The sequence below is a fragment of the Gopherus flavomarginatus genome, chromosome 1 (genome assembly GCF_025201925.1).
Source record: "Gopherus flavomarginatus isolate rGopFla2 chromosome 1, rGopFla2.mat.asm, whole genome shotgun sequence".
Taxonomy (NCBI): domain Eukaryota; kingdom Metazoa; phylum Chordata; order Testudines; family Testudinidae; genus Gopherus; species Gopherus flavomarginatus.
This window is the reverse complement of record NC_066617.1, coordinates 159,772,223-159,790,538: the sequence shown is the minus strand read 5'-3', so window position 1 is coordinate 159,790,538 and position 18,316 is coordinate 159,772,223. Positions and strand designations below refer to the sequence as shown.

General features: G+C 46.0%; 1 protein-coding gene across 1 annotated transcript in view; it reads right to left on the bottom strand.

Moving 5' to 3' along the window:
- CASQ2 (calsequestrin 2) overlaps window positions 1-18,316 on the bottom strand; it is a 57,790-nt gene that overhangs the window by 7,933 nt on the left and 31,541 nt on the right. The window contains exons 4-10 of the mRNA XM_050960227.1: window positions 16,135-16,246; window positions 15,315-15,388; window positions 12,367-12,497; window positions 8,914-8,959; window positions 5,380-5,434; window positions 3,913-4,013; window positions 3,380-3,454 (exon numbers count right to left, since the gene is read on the bottom strand). Coding sequence (XP_050816184.1) covers window positions 3,380-3,454; window positions 3,913-4,013; window positions 5,380-5,434; window positions 8,914-8,959; window positions 12,367-12,497; window positions 15,315-15,388; window positions 16,135-16,246 — 594 coding nt within the window. The remainder of the gene's footprint in view (window positions 1-3,379; window positions 3,455-3,912; window positions 4,014-5,379; window positions 5,435-8,913; window positions 8,960-12,366; window positions 12,498-15,314; window positions 15,389-16,134; window positions 16,247-18,316) is intronic.

Here is an 18,316-nt window from a genome sequence, read left to right as displayed (position 1 = left end):
GTGTAGGCCAGGCCTCTGTGAGGGTGGGTGGGTAGGTACAAAATGAACACAAGCCGAGAGACAACAACAGAAGAGAGAGACAGAAGTGAGAAAGTCAAGCAGACACTGCCTGAAAGCACAGTAATGTGGCCCTGAAACAAATCTAAGGCCTGGTCCACACTACACAGTTAAATCGATTTAAACAGCATTAAATCGATTTAACTCTGTACCTGTCCACACTACAAGGCACTTTAAATTGATTTTAAGGGCTCTTAAAATCGATTTCTGTACTCCTCCCCAACAAGAGGAGTAACCCTAAAATTGATATTACTATATCGATTTAGGGTTAGTGTGGACGGAAATCGAAGTTATTGGTCTCATTCCTTTAATGTAGCTACCCAGAGTGCACCACTCCGGAAATCGATGGTAGCCTAGGACCATGGACACACACCACCGAATTAATGTGCCCTAGTGTGGACGCATAAAATCGATTTTATAATATCGGTTTTATAAAACCGGTTTTAGTAATTTCGATTTTATGCTGTAGTGTAGACGTAGCCTAAGAGAAAAGCTTTTTGGACACAAGAGTTCTGGCTGGAAAGGCAGGCTTGGAACAGCGAACAAAGAAACTGTCTACTGCTATGTGATTCCTCCTGTGTTCTGAGAAACAGGACTTTGTCCATTCTTTGTAAATAAACAAGGCTGTGCCAAAGAAAACATCAGCCCCCATCACCAATTTCTACTTCCATGTGGAACACACACAGGCCTTCAAACTTTGTTTAGCCACTTGGGTCTGAAGGGGTAACAATATAAATAATCATGATAGTAATCAGCCACATCTGGTAAACTGTGTAGCTGCTTAATAACTTCTGACCCAAACTTTGCTGTTTTTCTACATTTCCAACTTTTCCACTGACTCCAGTAGGAGCAGGAGCAGGAGCAGTTACTTAATAATACTACTGGTTTGCCCTTCTATAGCATCATCCATCCACAGATCTCACAGCACTTGTCAAATAGGAGCAAAGGAAATCTTGTAGTATCGTTCCAGTACACATGGGTTTCATTATCCCTGTTGTAGAGAAGAGGAAACTGAAGAGTGAACAGATTTGCTCAAGGTCACAGAGGAAGTAGGTGTCAGAGCCAGGAACAGACCCCAAGGGTTGGACCCTTAGCTGGTATAAATGGTCATAGCCCATTGAAGTCCCTCTCGACTCTCCTCTGAGCTCATATTAACATTCTGATTTTTTATTAACAAAATTTCAAACACAAAAAGGGTCGTTAAACCCAGACTCCAGGTTATGAGTATTTACACAGGTGAGGGACTTCTGATTCCCAAGCTGCTGTTTCCAGCCAGCTCCTTTTTATGGTTATAAAAGGTTACATTTCACAGAATCCAGCCACGAAAAGAAGCCTGTAAATCTGGAGTATGTCTCAGACGTTCTCTGATAATCTGGACATTTCTGTCAGAATGAGGAAAAAAAACTTTTTTTCTCCATTGTCTTGCCATTTGGCATGTTATGTGCATTTTATTTTCCTGACGGTTCCTCATGGTTAGTTGTTGCTTGGAAGCAGGACTGGGTCCCTCACCTGACTGTCAGTACATACACAGGGAGTTTGCAACCCGACATTAGTCCCACACAGGCCTGGTACAACACAATGGAAATAATAGCTTTTTAATGGCAAGATTTACTGCTCATAAAATCCAGGCAGGTAGCACAATGGCAAAGTCTGAGTCACCAGGGCCTGATCCTGGGATGTGCTCAACACCCTGGACTCCAATGCGAGTTAGGACTCAGCACCTCTCAGCAACTGCACTGGTTACATGAGTCTGTTTTGAGTTGATTTGCACTCTCCATGGTAACACAATGGCAAAACTTAGAAACAGTTGCCAACCTGGGAGGAAAATTCCATGTGTTTGTGAAGCGCAATAGGACGGGGCTACTTAGCTTTTGTTTTGCTGTGCATGCACGTGAAACAGAGTAAGAGCTGAATTATACTCTCCAGATCGTGTGCCTGGGTGGGGAGGGACTCAGGGAACCTCCCTCACTCCTCTGATCTAGTGCACCCTCCCCAGGGCTAGGCTCGCTGTAGCTCTCCTCACTAGGGACCATGGAGCAGGGATGGCTGGTCAGTGCTGCGGCCAGCACTAGAGGCCCAGGCTGTGTTTCTGGGCAGGGTGAAGCCAGGGCTGTGTCTCTTCTGTGCTGGGATGGCTGCATGGTGGAAAGTATTGGACATACCTGTTGAACAGGTATGACACGGGCTTCCCTACCCTAGGCAGTGAGAAGAATTATGCCTTTCTTCCTCCCCTGCCCCACTGCAGCTCGAGCCATGCAGGAGCCCTCAGTGGTTTTGTGATCGAGCAGTGTTGTGGCTAGAAAACGGCCTTTGGTTTTAGACTACAAGGGGTGTGCAGTTGGGGAGGAACGTCTACACTCACAGTTTGCATAAGGCCTGTGGGAAAGTGAGGCTTAATTAAATTCCATTAAAAGAAATCAGAGAGACTACGATAGTGTGGTTATTGTCAGACAGCTGCCTATGTAAGAACGGCACCTGCTTATGGACCAGTTCTGCTCCCTCTGCATTAAACCCAGTGCTGTGGTCTAAGTACACGAGTTCACCCTCATCTGCTTCACGGTTGTGAAGACTCATAAACATCCACTGACACTATGCTATGCCTGTGATCAAATTCTCCCTAGTGCCACTGAACACAATGTCCTCACAGTGGGCTGGAAGCCTAGAGGAAGCCCTGATATTCAATATTCTTTCCATGAAGTTCCCACCATTGCCAATTTATATTGCATCCTTCTGGTTTCTTACTGTATTTTTAATCTGTGCAGCTGCTCACCGTTGTCTGTTAGTGACTGTCTCTCCTCACACAGTCAAACTGTGCCCTTCTGGTTTTACCATGCAACTACCCTCTTCCTTCTTTCAGTCCCTAGCCTATCTTTTGCTGCTCTGTTTCTCTGCTGAGACCTATAGAATTCCATGCAAATAAGACCCCACTGTGTGTGACTGACTAGGGAAGACCCCAGGGGAAGTGATGAAAACCTCATTGTATGAGTCATTTAAAATTAAACTGGATAAAACACTGGGGAACAGTCTGTGGGGAGCAACTGTGCATTGGCCAGAGGTAGCCTACAAGTGACTCAGTAGTAGAACTGGGCCCAAACTGAAACTGGATCTGAACTTTCCTGCACTTTGAAATGTAGAAAATCCAGATCTAAAGGGAAATGTAGTAGCTTAACATTTGCTCTGCTCACCAGGGGCGAAATTCTAGTCCCACTGATGGCAACAGCAAAACTTCTATTGACCTCATCGGGGCCAGGATTTTGCCCTAAGTCTTGTCCTTCTTAGCCTCTCAGATTCTTACTGGATTTGCTGTGCTTGTCATACTCACATCTGTGACATTTACCACCCCGATCTGTGGCTTGAATAGGTCTATCTTGAAGATCTTCTCCCAATAGGTGATGAGCTGCAGCAATAGGGGGGGAAAAAAGGAAGCTAAGACAAAGGTGTTTAAAGAACCACTTCATATGAACACAGCCAGCTGGCTATTGAAGAGCAAGCCATCCAGTGATCAGTCTGGTCCTGGAAGTCGGAGATAGGCTGTCTTGTGTGGCAGTGTAAAGTGCTAACCAGTGGGCTGTCCCAAAAGGATCCATCTAATGGTGGAAACACCAGATCCGTTTCTTTTCCAGCACTGTCATGCAGATTTGACTGGGAGGTGTTTCCTGGCTGGTTAGTTCTCAGTTTGCCATGTTATGTCTCAGCTTCTCTCACATCTTCTGTTCTCTTCCTATACAGTGTGTGTGCGCTCTGGTGGGATGAGTGCACGCACACGCGCATGCGCGCGCGCACACACACACACACACACATGCACACGCACACGCACACACCAGCCAAGGAGGGAAATGATCCTCCACCACTCACCAGAGGAAAGTCATCAGGATCGATCCACACAATGCTTAGGTCAGGATTGTCAGTGTTCTCCTTGGCGACTTCCTTCAGAATCTCCAGGAACTCAAAGCCATCTGAAATGATATATGTGAACCTCCTAGTCTCTCAGATAAGCACCCTGATACACACTCCTTGTTTTGTTGCAATGTCCAGGCTAAAGAGGGCGTACAAGGTTTCTTTTTTTTAAAAGTTTCTAACTAACCTCTGTTCCTTATGATGATGGCTGCTACATGACAATGCTTTGCACTTCTCTAGTAGCCTTCCTCCGAGCATATCAAAATGAATGAAATATCAATTAAGCCTCGTAATCCCTCTGTGAAGTGGGGGCATTTGCATTATCCCCATTTTACAGATGGGGAAACTGAGGCACAGAGCGAGTGAAGGGTGGGATTTTCACTAATGTCTGAGTGATTTAGGACCACAAATTCCATTGACTTGTACTCGTAGATCACTAAGGCACTTTTGAAAATCTCATCCTAAGTGCTTCACCCAAGATATCACAACAAGTCAGTGGCAGAATTGAGACAAAAATCTAACGGTCCTGAATCTTGTTCTTTGCTCACTCATCTTGTGCAGTAGGACTCTAGGAACTGCCATCTGAAACTAACTAATAGTTCATGCAGAATATTATTTTATCTCCAACAGCTGCCAGAGTCAAAAGCTTCTGAGGAAGATGCAAGCCCCTCATAAATCACTTGTCTGTGCCACATTGACCAGAGAGAGGGGTAAATTTCTTCCTGACCCCAGCTGGTGACCAATTTAAGCCCTGGAGCATGAGGATTGATAATCCTTGCAATTTAATCCTAACTGGTGTAGTTGCTGAAGCTATTCTTATTCACCGGCTAAAAGTTCACACAAGCATCCTGACTCCAGGTCCCTGTCTCTCTTTTCTTAGTTTGTGTATGGGGTTCTTGCTGCTCGATGGAGGTAGGCCTTGCTGAACTGGTCTGACAGGCTTGCCAACTGCCAGACTGCATTTGCTTTGGAAACTTTCTCATGTCAGGTAAGGTATGGTAACTAAACTGCAAAGCAACAGACACACCTTCCTTCTGGGTGACACTTCCTTGTGGCTGCACTTGTGAAGGGGAGAGAGACTTCCCTTTAGAATCAGCATAGATCCTCGGGTGCTCAGTGCAGGGATGGTGATTGGGAGGGGATTGGAAGAGGGAGAAGATGGCTCCAAGATGTGGAGTCAGTTTAACAGAGTGTAAGCTGGTGTAACTCACACACTGTGGGGCTGGGAGGGAGGAGTCTTGCAGGAAAAGCAACTAGCAAGAAGGGGTGAGAAGGTGTAACTCCTTGGGGCTGAGAAGAAGGCCTATGTGTGAGGGTAATACCAGGCAACCATAATTCAAGTCAAAGCTGATCCTAGGTACAATAGAGTTGCAGCTAGGTGTCGGGAGAGACAGGAGTTATTGGGAGTGGGGAAGGGCCTCCTACCTGGGTCGTCTTCTTCAGCGAAGGCCACAATGTGGATTCCATCCAGGTCATCCTCCTGTGAACAAGAAAGCGGTTACTGACTGGTCAGGAGAGAGGAGGAGAGAGCATTGAGAGATGGAGGGGCAGCTCGAGAGTGGGTTGCTGTTGGAGATGAGGAAAAATGGGGTGCCATGAGGAGAAGTATCTGGATGAGGAAAAGAGGGGCACTGTTAAGAGCGGCTGAGACTGAGTCATGATGTGATATTAGAGGATGGGGCTTAGGTGGGTGGAGATGTGGAGGTGATAGGTACCACAAAGAACAGTTTGGCTGGGGTTGCTGTGGAGTAAGGCACAGCAATGGATGGGATCTGCTGTGAAAGATGAGGAGGAGGCCACCACGCCAAGCAGTAGAATTGGAAGCGGGGAGAGAAGGAGGAGGAAGAGAACACTTTGCAAGGCTTGGACGCAGTTGCTAAGAGGGATAAGGATGCTCCTGTGGGCCTGGCAGTGGTGAAGAGACATTGTTCCTGTAGAAGGCCTAGTGCCCCATGGGGTGTTGTAGAGAGCCAGCTCAGTACAGGGTCTTTCTACACCAGCTGGAGCCTGAACTATCCAAAATGCTTCCCTCCTGCTAGTGCTCTGTGAGCAGGGCCATGGCCATGCCCCACCCCCCCACAGACATGCCCCTTCTGGGCTGGTGAGTGATGCCAATAGCATCAGCTGGTGTCCCTGCTCCTCCAATAATGGGAGCAATAAAGAGGTTCAAATGAGTCTCTGTAAGGGGTAAAGAGCATGAGGTTTTGGAGGGGCGTCACTGTGAGTAGTGAGAGGATCAAATGGGGCGGGTGAGAGGTGACGGGGATCAGACGGGTGAGTGAGAGAGGAGGGGTTCAGATGGGATGAGTGAGAGGGGAGGGGGGTCAGACAGAGCGGGTGAGAGGTGACGGGGATCAGTTGGGGTGGGTGAGAGGAGAGGGGGATCAGACAGGATGGATGAGAGGGGAGGGGGCTCAGACTGGGCAGGTGAGAGAGGATGGGGTCAGATGGGGAGGCTGAGAGGTGAGGGGATCAGACGGGGTAGGTGAGAGGGGAGGGGACTCAGATGGGGTGGGTGTGAGGGCAGGGGATCAGATGGGGCAAGTGTGCGGGGAGGGGGCTCAGATGGGTTGGGTGAGCAGTGAGGGGATCAGATGGGGGGTGATAGGTGGGGGATCAGAAGGAGCAGGTGAGAGGGGAGGGGATCAGACGGAGTGGGTCAGCAGTGAGGAGATCAGATGGGGCGGGTCAGAGGTGAGGGGCTCAGACAGGGTGGGTCAGAGGTGAGGGGCTCAGACGAGGTGGGTGAGAGGGGAAGGGGTCAGATGGGGCGGGTGAGAGGGCTCAGATGGGTATCTTTGTGAGATCTGACAGACTTAGATGAGGCTGATGTGAGGGGCTTGTGTGATTTGCTCCATGAAAAGTTGTAGGGGTGCGGGTAGGGCTTGGCTAATGACATTGGCAAAAGTCAGTGTATCCGCCAGGCTGTTTTTTGTGCACCTGCTATGAAAGTCATCTTGGAATTATCCCACGATAAAGCCTCAGTTTCTTCATCCTCTGTTGATCCCAGTTTCCATTTCAATTGATTTTAATGCAAGAAAAAATTCCCATCTAAATGCTAATTTCTTTTCCTCTTTGAGCCCAGAGGTGACAAAACCACTATCAAAAACTAAACACAACATCAACAAAATAAAACAAGCTAAAAGATTAAGTGGAAAACATTATCTTTAAAAACAAGAGTGGGTGTCGGGCCTGTCCTAGCTTCTTTATGGAATCCCGTTTTCACAGGGACACTTAGGGCAGATTTAATACAGAAATTAGACCACAAACGGATTGTGTAGCCTGCAGTTTTGTTTTTCCTTTACATTTGCCAGCAAGATCATTGCACAACAGACTAAAAAAAAAAGCTACATCTCCTTCGACAAATGGAGCCAGATTCTGATCTCAGCTGCACTTGTGTAAACCTGGAGTAATTCCATTGATGTCACTGCGAATATTCTGAATTTACACCTGAGTAGCTGAGATCAGAATCTAGCCCCTGATCTCTTGTGTGTAAAAATCTTCTTACCTTTATGGATCAAAACCCTGGGTTATTAGCAAACTTTCAAGCACTGATAATCCATGCTTTTTTCAAGACTATATTATGACATATTTAATATTAAATCAAAATCACTATGAGTGAAATCCAGGTCCCATTAAAGTCAATGGTAAAACAAAATGACCATTAACATCACTGGAGCCAGGATTTAACCCAATATATCAAAACCATATTTAAAAAATAAATGAAAACCCTGAGTCCAACAAGACATAAAGACTAAACAACTCAGTCTTCAGGGCTTTGTTGCATCATTTCTTTCCTAATTGTCCCAAGGACTAATCCTGCAATCAATTCTTTTGAAAATCAGGCCCAAGGTGTCTCAAATCGGGCAGCCAAGCAGATGCTGTTGAAAATGTTGGCCCTGAACTCTTTGGAGAAATAATTGTATCTTCTTCAATGTCTGTAAAGCACCATGGGTGGCAACACGATGAATGAATAATATTGAACTGAATTTGTCAGAATGCTGGACCCAATTGGAGCTCCTGACTGGCTTTTAACGTCACACTCATGTCAATTAGAGCTGAGTCATTTGCAGCAAATAACTCATTCTATGAATGTCACCACTTTCCTCCTGTTCACAGAACATGGAATTCTTGCCTATGTTCTTACAGTTCAAATTTCTGGTGAATTTCTTCAGAATCTTTTAACTGCAGTTAATTCAAACTGTGGCTCTTACAATCAATGTACAATTTGTTCTGTAACTCATGTGACTAACCTAACAATCCCAGCCTAAATTTCGAATTGGATATCTATTGTAACATTCACAATTCAAGCTGTGTAAGTTCCATAAGTCATCCAGAAACAATACTACATGGCTGATCTATCTGATTAACCCTGTGAACACTACAGGTGAATGGATGATTCCTTACCCAAGGATGATGAATATGAGTATATTATAGTCACTATTATAGACTCAATAAGAGTTACATCTTGAACCAGCTAGAGTGGTTACTTAACACTGAACTGAAAATATCTTCTCCTCTTCTGTACTCTAGACCCAGCTGTTCCAAGAAACAATTATTTAAGGTGCTGGGACATTGCTTCTTTAAATCTTGACGCAGAGTGCCATTTGACCAGTTTATGTGAGGAGATGAATTGTTATAGTTATTATGTTTTGATTTTCCTCAGCACTGTGCATTCAACAGCATTATCCCTGATTCTGGCCTTGATCCAGCAGTCTACCTCCAAACAGCAAACACTTAAGCATGTGATTTAACTGTACACTGGAAGCTATGGATGAAGCTTTCCCTGCTGCATAATCATTGAATGTGCTTGTAAAGCTACAGAGGCTTTGGGGGATAATGCTGCTGTCTAATCATCACATCTTGGAGCTATTTTGTAGCAATTCACGAGCCAGAGCAGATTTGTTTCTCATTCAAAGATTTCAGGGGACTAAAGGCTTCTCTCCTTTGCATGCTTACCCAGGTCTCAAACATGTCTTCTGGACGCAACTTCCTTAAGGTGGCTCTGAAAAGAAGAAAAGTACCTTCTCTTATGCCATTGTTTAAATCACTGATGAAGATATTGAACAGACCTGGACCCAGAACTGATCCCTACGCGACCCCATTTGTTATGCCCTTCCATCATGATTGTGAAACACTGATAACTACTCTCTGGGAATGGTTTTCCAACCACTTATGCACCCGCCTTGTAGTATCTCCATCTAGGTTGTATTTCCCTAGTTTGTTTATGAGAAGGGCATGCAAGACAGACTCAAAATCCTTACTTAAATCAAGCTATATCACATCTACTGCTTCCCCCTATCCATAAGGCTTGTTACCCTGTTGAAGAAAGCTTTTACTCATAGACTCATAGACTTTAAGGTCAGAAGGGACCATTATGATCATCTAGTCTGACCTCCTCCACAATGCAGGCCACAGAATCTCACCCACCCACTCCTGTAACAAACCCCTAACTTATGTCTGAGTTATTGAAATCCTCAAATTGTGGTTTGACATGATTTGTTCTTGACAAATCCATGCTGACAGTTATTTATCACCTTATTATCTTCTAGGTGTTTGCAAATTGATTGCAGAATTATTTGCTCCACTATCTTTCCAGGATGGTACTGACTGGTCTGTAACTCCCCAGATTGTCCTTATTGCCCTTTTTATAGATGGGTACTATATTTGCCATTTGTCAATCCTTTGGAATCTCTCTTGTCTTCCATGACTTTTAGAAGATAATTGCTAATGACTCAGATATCTCCTCAGTCAGCTCTTTGAGTATTCTAGGATGCATTTCATCAGGCCCTGGAGACTTGAAGACATCTAACTATGGCTGTTGCCTGCAGCACATGGATCCACTACAGACTCTCTCTGCTACTCCTTTCCCGCTCTTCTTTTGGATTTGAACCTCCACATCCCTGTTTCCGAGCCCACTTTCTCCTTTCTCTCACTGCTGGGGTGGAATCACAGCAGCATGCTCTGGGGTGGTGGCGAAGTTGTGATTCACCAACTCTTCACCACAGGGTGGAGTGTGTACCTAGTGAAAATGTGCTGCGAGGTGGAGGAAAGCCCTTGAAGAGTCATTATAGCATATGAGAGGGAGTGGTTGCTTCTGTACATTTGACAGCTTTCTACAATGCCATGGCACCAATACAAAACAGTGATTCCAGGACCTGGCTAGTTCCAGAGTGGAGAACTCCAGACAACAAAATGTCTGAGGGACTTGTAGATGTCAGGTAGGAGGCAACAGTGTAACATGTTCTTTCTGCATAAATATGCCGTCCTCACATATGACCCCTCTATCCATTGCCACACTCCCTTTCTGAGCTCTGTGCAACCTGCCTCTCTGTTGCTTGTTGCTGACTTGACCACTGACAAATGAGTGAATGGCAGGTGGGTTGGATAGAAGTGGATAGAAGGAGACATGCATAGGAGTTGAGCAGGGAAATGGCAGGAACATACAGGAGGCAGTAGCTGGGAGATGTAGGGAACCAGCAAAAAGGAGAAGAGGCCAGGTTAGGGTACGTCTGTTGAGAGATGGCAGGCTGGAAGGAGTTAGAAATGAATCTTTAGCTGGGCGGGGGTTGTACTCCATCTGTTGGCGAGGAAGTGGTATACTCCTCATCAGTTGTCTAAAGAGCTCAACTGCTGACTTAACCTCATGTTCCATATAGACCTGGTCATTTCCATTTCCAGCTAAATGCACCTCCCAGTTTTGGCTTATGTAACTGTATGGCTCAGGTCCAGAAGCAGGACAGGAAGAGCTTGTCTGTTGTGAGGGGCTCAAAATGAGCTGCCAGAAACATGTCCATAGGACCTGAAGGTTTTCCTCATGACACAATAAGCTCTTGATGGGCTGGATTTTCACAGATATATGATTTCATTAAACCCTTTTTACTCCCCCACCCCTCCCATCCTGGGTGCAGACGGCGTCAGTCGTCCCCCGCCTCCCACCAAACCTCCGTATCATCTTGCAATCTGTGAGGCTCAGAGATTTTCCTTTGCCTTTTCATTGCTGATGGTTAACAGCAGATGGAGAACCTCAGGGCCTGGTGTTTGGCTGAGTGTTTAATCAGCCTCCTGTTCCTGCTGTTTGATGGAAAGAATGTGTTGAAAAAGACAGGAAGAGCTGAGGTCAAAGCTTCCCACATCAATCCAAGAAAAGCAGGACACTGATGACGGGGATGAGCCTACTTAATGGACAGGAGCTCTCCTCAACATTCCAGAAGAAAGTGAAACCATTCCTGAGTTCTTTGCCCAAAGATCCAGGGGAAATTCCCTCCTGACTCTAAACCTCACAATGAGTTTAACCACATGTGCGTGAGCAAAAATCACCAATCTAATCCCATTTATGACCCATGAGACGTTGGTGACCATGTTTTCCTTGAATCCTTTCTTGATCCTTGATATCCTATTGGATTAATTTGGATATGCATAACTACTGGGAAAAGCAATTTATATGTGCAGGGTGATGCCCTGTCTGAACTCCATTGTACTTTATTTTTAAAGGTGCATATTCACCTTGCCCCACAGGCAGGTGAATACATAGATTTAACCCCCGAGATGTGAATAACCTCATTAGTCATGTCCAGAATCTTAGGCTACCATTTTTTTTTAATTATTCCTAGTCAAATATAAAGCTGGTTTGGAGCATCCACAATTTGCATTGACGTGAGTGGAAACTTCTCCCGACCAGGCCTAGTATAACCACATATGAAGTAGCTTCCTTCATCAGCCCACTCAGACCAAGTGCACAGTACAGTTTTGTTCCTCTTATGCCACCTCAAATAATGCACTGTGTGGTCTTAGCTCAGTACACGTGCTGATGAGTGATTCTAACATCAGAAGCAGAAGATAGTCAGAGGCGGGGTGGGGTTGGACTGCATTTAGTTCTGCCTTGACAGCTTGGAGAACGAGGCCTTCTATTTCTCCACAAAGGAAGGAACTGCATGAGCAGTGCATGCTTTCCACACTCTGCTATCAGTGTGTCTCAGTCTGGACCTAGAGCAGTGGTTCTCAGCCTATTTCCCATTGTGGGCTGCATAGGCAGGTCTAAGTGTTATGTGGGCCACATCCACACAATATATATATTACCTGTACATCTACATGGGCCGCAGCTGCATGGGTCACAGGTTGAGAACCACTGACCTAGAGGGACCACCTCTGTGAAGATGAGGAGAGTTCAATCTCCATTCAATCCTTAGTTCAGAGTGCCTGGTTGTGGGACAATGTAACCTGTACACTAGGAATTAGGCACAGTTTCACAAAATTAATGTCACATAGGCCACTGGACAGCTAACAGATGTTAGTAACCTTCACTTACTATTGAAATGGTTTGGACTGGCACCAGCAACCCTGACATGATAGGCTTCCTAGGCAAGTCCCAACTGCCTGAGCCACCCAGTTCCTGAACAGCAGGCTATGTACCTTTTGTGCTCCTTCACAAACTCAACCAGCTCCTCTTCCGTGTAAGGCTTGTCGGGGATATGAACGGGCTCATCCATGAATGGCTCGTAGAAATCCACCTCATTGAGCTTCAGAGCTAGTTTCTTTGCAACCTGTGGCAATCACCAAAGTTACAAGTGAATATGTCTGACATACCCACCGGGATTAGCAAATGTTTTCCCTATAGCAGAGGAGTGGTGAGTGTGGTGTCCTCTGAGCACACATTGTAAAGGGCATCTGTTGCACACATAGCCCAATCCTTCCCTTATCAATAATGCTTTCTACAGTAATAGCCACAAACACTGTGTCAGAATTGGGCCCACGCATCTCACCCTTTGGTTTTCAAATCCAAACCAAGATCTGCATCTGAATTGCAGAAATGGCCTTTATCCTTATAATAGGGACAAATTAAAACCTGGAGTGATCAAAATCCTGATCTGGAACAAAATTTTAGATATGGGACCATCTCTAGATCTTAGAAGCACTATCGCAAGCTGTTGCGTTTGCAGTGATGAGTATTGAACAGGTTTTTGATAAGCAGAATATTCATTTGTGGTTTATAACCCTTTCCCCATCCACACTTCTCTAAGTGTTGTTCAACCATCAATTTCTCCAAACACCCACTGGGAGGCAGGTAATTTAATTATTACTATCTTCATTTTTCAGATGGAGACCTGCTGCACACAGAGATGAAGACACTTGCCTAAAATTTCATAGTGACTCATACGCTGTACTGCAGACAGAACATAGTAATCCTGATTCCCAGGTCTGTCTCTAGAGACTGTACTTCTCATTGCCAGCAGGTGCATGATCTGCCTATCCATGAGGAGGCAAAATTTCCACGTGCTTCTCATCCTCTAGCTGATAAATGTTCCCCTTCTTGGGGTAGGCCTCTCCAAAGCTGAGTCTGTTTTACCTGCCAACTTACTGTGTAACACTTTGCCCTGACACAAAGTGGCGGGACCTCCTGCCACCTCTCAAGGGTGAAGAGCCGCAGTTGGCCAGCCTATATTCTACCCTGGTCCCGAGGCCCGCCGGGGATATCAGTTGATGGCTCCTTCATGAGGCCGTGAGAACGGGCGTGTATTTGGTGCAGTTTACGCCTGCCCCAGACACCTACCCCTTCTGCAGCGTGAGAGAGACCCTGGTGCACGTTTACTTAGAGTGAGCCAGATTGCAGCCCCTATACCGGCTCCTCACCAATATACTGTTGTGTTTCTGGCTGCACTTTTCCCCTCACCTCCTTCTCTATGGGCTCCCTATCCCTGGCCCCACAAAGTCGCGGGACCTCCTGGTTAACCTCCTCCTCGCCCTGGCTAAAATGGCCATCTACACAACCAGGGAGAGGAGGTTGGCCAATGGAGACTCCGGTGACTGTGGGGCTTGTTTCTGATCCTTTGTCCGTTCACGTATCCAGGCAGAGTTTCTCTGGGCAGCGTCCACTGGCTCCCTTGACACCTTCGAGGAGCAGTGGGCGCTGTCTGGGGTTCTCTGCTCGGTGTCCCCATCAGGCTCCCTTCTTATGACCCTCTGACCACACTCCCATTCCTGTTCTTTTATTAGTTGTCCCCCGAACTCAGTTAGGTTTTTTGAAGTCCTGTAGATCCTCTCCTTAGGCTGGGGGGGGGGGATCCTTTAGCAGTGGGTGGGCTTCCACCCGCCCACTTCCCGGAAACCCAATAGGTACTGTGTAACACTTACTGCACCTTCTTGTCTCATATTGCTCCCCATGTGTGAGGCTATTCACAGTTGCTCCAGAGTCCTGTATTATTATCCCTCATCTGCCCCAGCCCATTAACTTGCTTCCCCTTTCAGCTCTTGTCCCTTTCCAAGCCTATTGTCTTCTGTCCCCGTCCCTCCTTCAGTTCTCACTCTACCCCCATCTCCCTTCATCCCTTGTTATGCTAGCCTGCCCCTGTACCACAACCTGTTCCTGCTAGAGAGGCACCGGGGCATGAGTGATCCCACTCACCCTCCTTCTGCTCCCTGTTACCAATGGATCCTCACTGGCTGGGAGAGGAGGAGGAGAGACAATCACCCTGTCCTCAGTGACAGCCTCAGGCTGACCTGGGGAAATGCCACTTGGTCCCTGCAGCTCTGTTGAATGGGGAAAATCATTTCAGCCAGGCTAAGGAAATGCATGACAGAGTGAGAGGGCCAGAGACATGTGTCATATCCAATGTAAGGCACTTGACGGTGCTGAACAGAGGGAAATGGGGGTGTGGGTGCAAAGCCCCCATGTTTGCTGCCCCAATCACCCCAGGATACTGCTGTGTGCAAGTCTGGAGTAGAAATTACTGAAGAATCAGGATGGTCTACTTTTTTCACATACACTAGAATTAACCCCTGAATTATAGCTAAAGTGTTCACTTTACACACACAACCCAGAATCAAGCTCCTCCCCTACCCCATGAGCAGGTTACACTTGTTTTATACACTCATTGAATGCCAAATTGGTTCCAGCTACATGACGTCACGGCTGTTTTCTGACTAATTGACATCTGATGTATAATGTACACCGCTGAATTTAGGTCAGAGACTTCTAGCAGAATTGTCTCTTTGGAACAAATTCATCCCTGGTCTAACTCCACTGAAGCCAACAGTCTCTGGAACCTGGTGCTTTGTGTTTAGACAATGACCTAAATCAGAGCGGTCACTGCTTTGTTTGTCTGGGGATAGAAGCCCCTCTTGTTTTCCAGTAAGAAGAGAATTTTCTTTGCCAAAGCCGAGTAATGCATCAGGGCTCAGGACGGAATTTAGAGTCAGGTTGTCAAAACCCTGACTGAAAACTCCCGATCTGCTGAGCTTTGGGAAAGTCCTGATCTTAACTTCACTGATTTCAGTCATTGTTGATGACACTAAGTTGAATGCACTCTGGCTGTGCAGAAAGGAGACTGTGAACTCTCAGGAAGGTGTTTCCGGATGCTTACCCCTTTGTCAAAGGTGGCAAAGAATTTGATGGATGGTTGGAAGTGTTCCGCTGCCTCTTCAAATGCCTTGTAATCTGAAAGGAAAAAAGGCAGAAAAGGGCATTAAAGAAAAGATTCCAAAGGTATCTGACCAAACTGTGCTCTACACAAACCCAGTGGAACTTGTCAGTCAGGACCCTGAGGGCTCAAGTTAATATACAGCAGGGAAGGGAGGACTTTCTTATAGCTAAGGAATAGGCCTTGAGGTCAGGCTGCTGTGTGGCCTTACCCAAGTCAATTGACCTCTCTGTGCCTCAGTTTCTCCATCAATAAAATGGGGATAATAGTGCTTACCCACCCCTCAGGCAGGTTGTGAGGCTAAGGCCATTGCTGTTTGTGAGGCATTTTGAGATCCTTGGGCAGGAGGAGCTAGGGCAATGCAAAGTTTTGCTATTATAACATGTTGAAGATAATAACAGTACTGAGCCTTTTTAATCTTGATTGGACTTACAAACAAGAACTATTTGGTGCTGATTTATAGTTTGTATAAAGGTTTGCAGGTTCCCAAGGTATCTTTGTAGAAAGGTAGCCCATGGAAACTACAGATCCCAGCAGGCAATGCTTTTGCTGTACAGTTTTTTGCTGTTTTATTTAACATGTGAATAAGCTCAAACAAAGAGATCAGATTGAAATTTCCAGGTGCCCTCAGCCCACCTCCACCTGTTGGCAGAGATTTTGACCCTCTTTGGCACACCTTCCCCTCTTCAAATCCCTGATCAGGAATCCCCCACCTTGTCCCTAGAGCCCAACCAGACTAGAGCAAGGAACAGGTCAATCTCACGTTCAGAGTCTTCTCCTTTGAAGTAGCCAATGAGTTTGATCTCATCCTCAATGTGGTCGAAGGCCTGTAGCTCCAGCTTGCTGTTGATGATTTCCACTGGGTCCTCCAGCAACTGCCATGACAAATGTATTTGATAAGCAAAGCTGCTTTTGCAGCACCAGCCTTCTACAGGCTACTTTTACAGAGGGCCTAAAAGGGAGGCCTTAGCTTGCTTCCCTGCTGCCAGAAGCCTTGCCCAACCCCCATGGCAGGTTCCCAACCCAGCCCTGAGGCAAGGAACCCGCAGAATCGAGTTGGCTGAGAGCACCTTCAAAGGGAGCTGTCAGTAAGGAAGGCTGGACCAGGGAAGTGAATGGTTGACAGAGAGGAGGTGGACAGGGAGAATTTGGGACCGGGCCACAGGATGAGGTATCTCCAGGGGGTTTGTATGAGGGTCAGATAGCTGGGTGAGGAACAGGTCTGCTGCGGGAAGACAGAAGAAGCAATCAGCAGCCAAAAGATCACAGAGAACTTGGTGGGGTGGGGGAATGAGTGTTAGGAGGCAGGATGGTGGGTGTCTTGTGTTGGGGGGGTTGGGGGGAATGAGTGATCAGCAGCTGAGAGAAGCTGGAGGGGTGGCTGAGAGAGTAGCTGCTGATTAGGTTGAGTGTTGACACTTAAGATAGGCCAAGAAAGATTTTAAGGTTTGCCTGGAAGCAAGACTCCCATAGTGCTTTGTAGTTAAGATAATGATATCTAACAAAGACTGGAATTTTACTGTGCAGTAACCCTTCGCTTATTTTGAATGCTATTTTTAAGATCTATTCTTACAGTGTGCTGACCGCAAGATGTGTAACGGATGAAATTATCCAAAAAAGGGCATATTCACTGACTAGCCACCAGATGATGATACAGTTGAAAAGTTGCAGTGGAACAGGGAACCTGGGAAATAAGGTAAGGAGATGTATGTTCCAGAAAGAGGAATTAGATAAAGACTAGAATGACACACAATAAGGGTAACAATGGTGTGATTGCTCCTAAATCAGAGGGGAAGTAAGATCATTGGCAGACTGGATGTTAGCTGTTAGAAAGTACAGGGAAGGTCTTCCGCAGCTACTGGTAATTGTATGCCTCTCTGTGTATATACTGTTTTTCTTAACTGTTTGATTAATAAATACAATCAAAGCTGACTTATCAGAGGCATCTGACGAAGTGGGTATTCACCCACGAAAGCTCATGCTCCAAAACGTCTGTTAGTCTATAAGGTGCCACAGGATTCTTTGCTGCTTTTATCAGAGATCTGTTATTATGAAACTAATCTGAACTGGAGAGAACACATCTCACTAAATATATAATCAAAGTTAAAATTCCTACCAATTATTGGTCATTGATTAGTGACAAACTATTGATTATTGATTATCAATATGAGGTTATTTGAATTTCTTTAGTGCAAATGGTTGAGGCTAAAGGGGGAAGACATTGTAAACAAATAAATGATGCTGGATGACAATGTAGTTTCAAAGGCAAGTCAAAGACACTACCAGAGGCTTCTGGAAAGTTTGGATCTGGATCTGAATTTTATGGCCGACCCTATCTGTGCAGTGGGTTATATCAAATCAAGTTCTGAGGGAAGGAGGGGTTCCAGACCTGTCTGCAGCTCAAACCCAAGTCTAGTGCAGACCTCAGCCTTTGCTTTCTTAAACTGCCACAGCAGGGCTGGCACAACTCATTAGGTGACCTAGGCGGTCACCGAGGGTGCTAACGTTTGGGGAGCGACAATCGCAGCGGCCGGATCTTCTGCCGCCCCAGTCATTGGCAGTATTTCAGGGGTGGGACCTTCCACCACCTCTGATGGGGCAGCATTTCAGGGGCGGGACCTTCTGCTGCCTAGGGCGCCGAAAAAGCTGGCGGCACTCCTGTGCCACAGACATAGGAAAGGATTGGTCTGATTGCCCTCTCAGTGACACTGGTGTAAATCAGAAGTGACTGCACTGGAACCAGTGGACATAGACCAGTATAAAAGCTGTATGAGGGAGAATTGGGCCCATTTTCTTTAGAGACAATTCTGTCATTCTTGTCCCTTGTTTGTTTGGGATTTTCTTTATTACAAAGCACCTTTTGAGAGAAAAGAAGGTCTTTGTTCTCTTTCTTTTGTCACTGCATATGTTTTATATGCACATGTCAAAATACAGCAAACAAAACA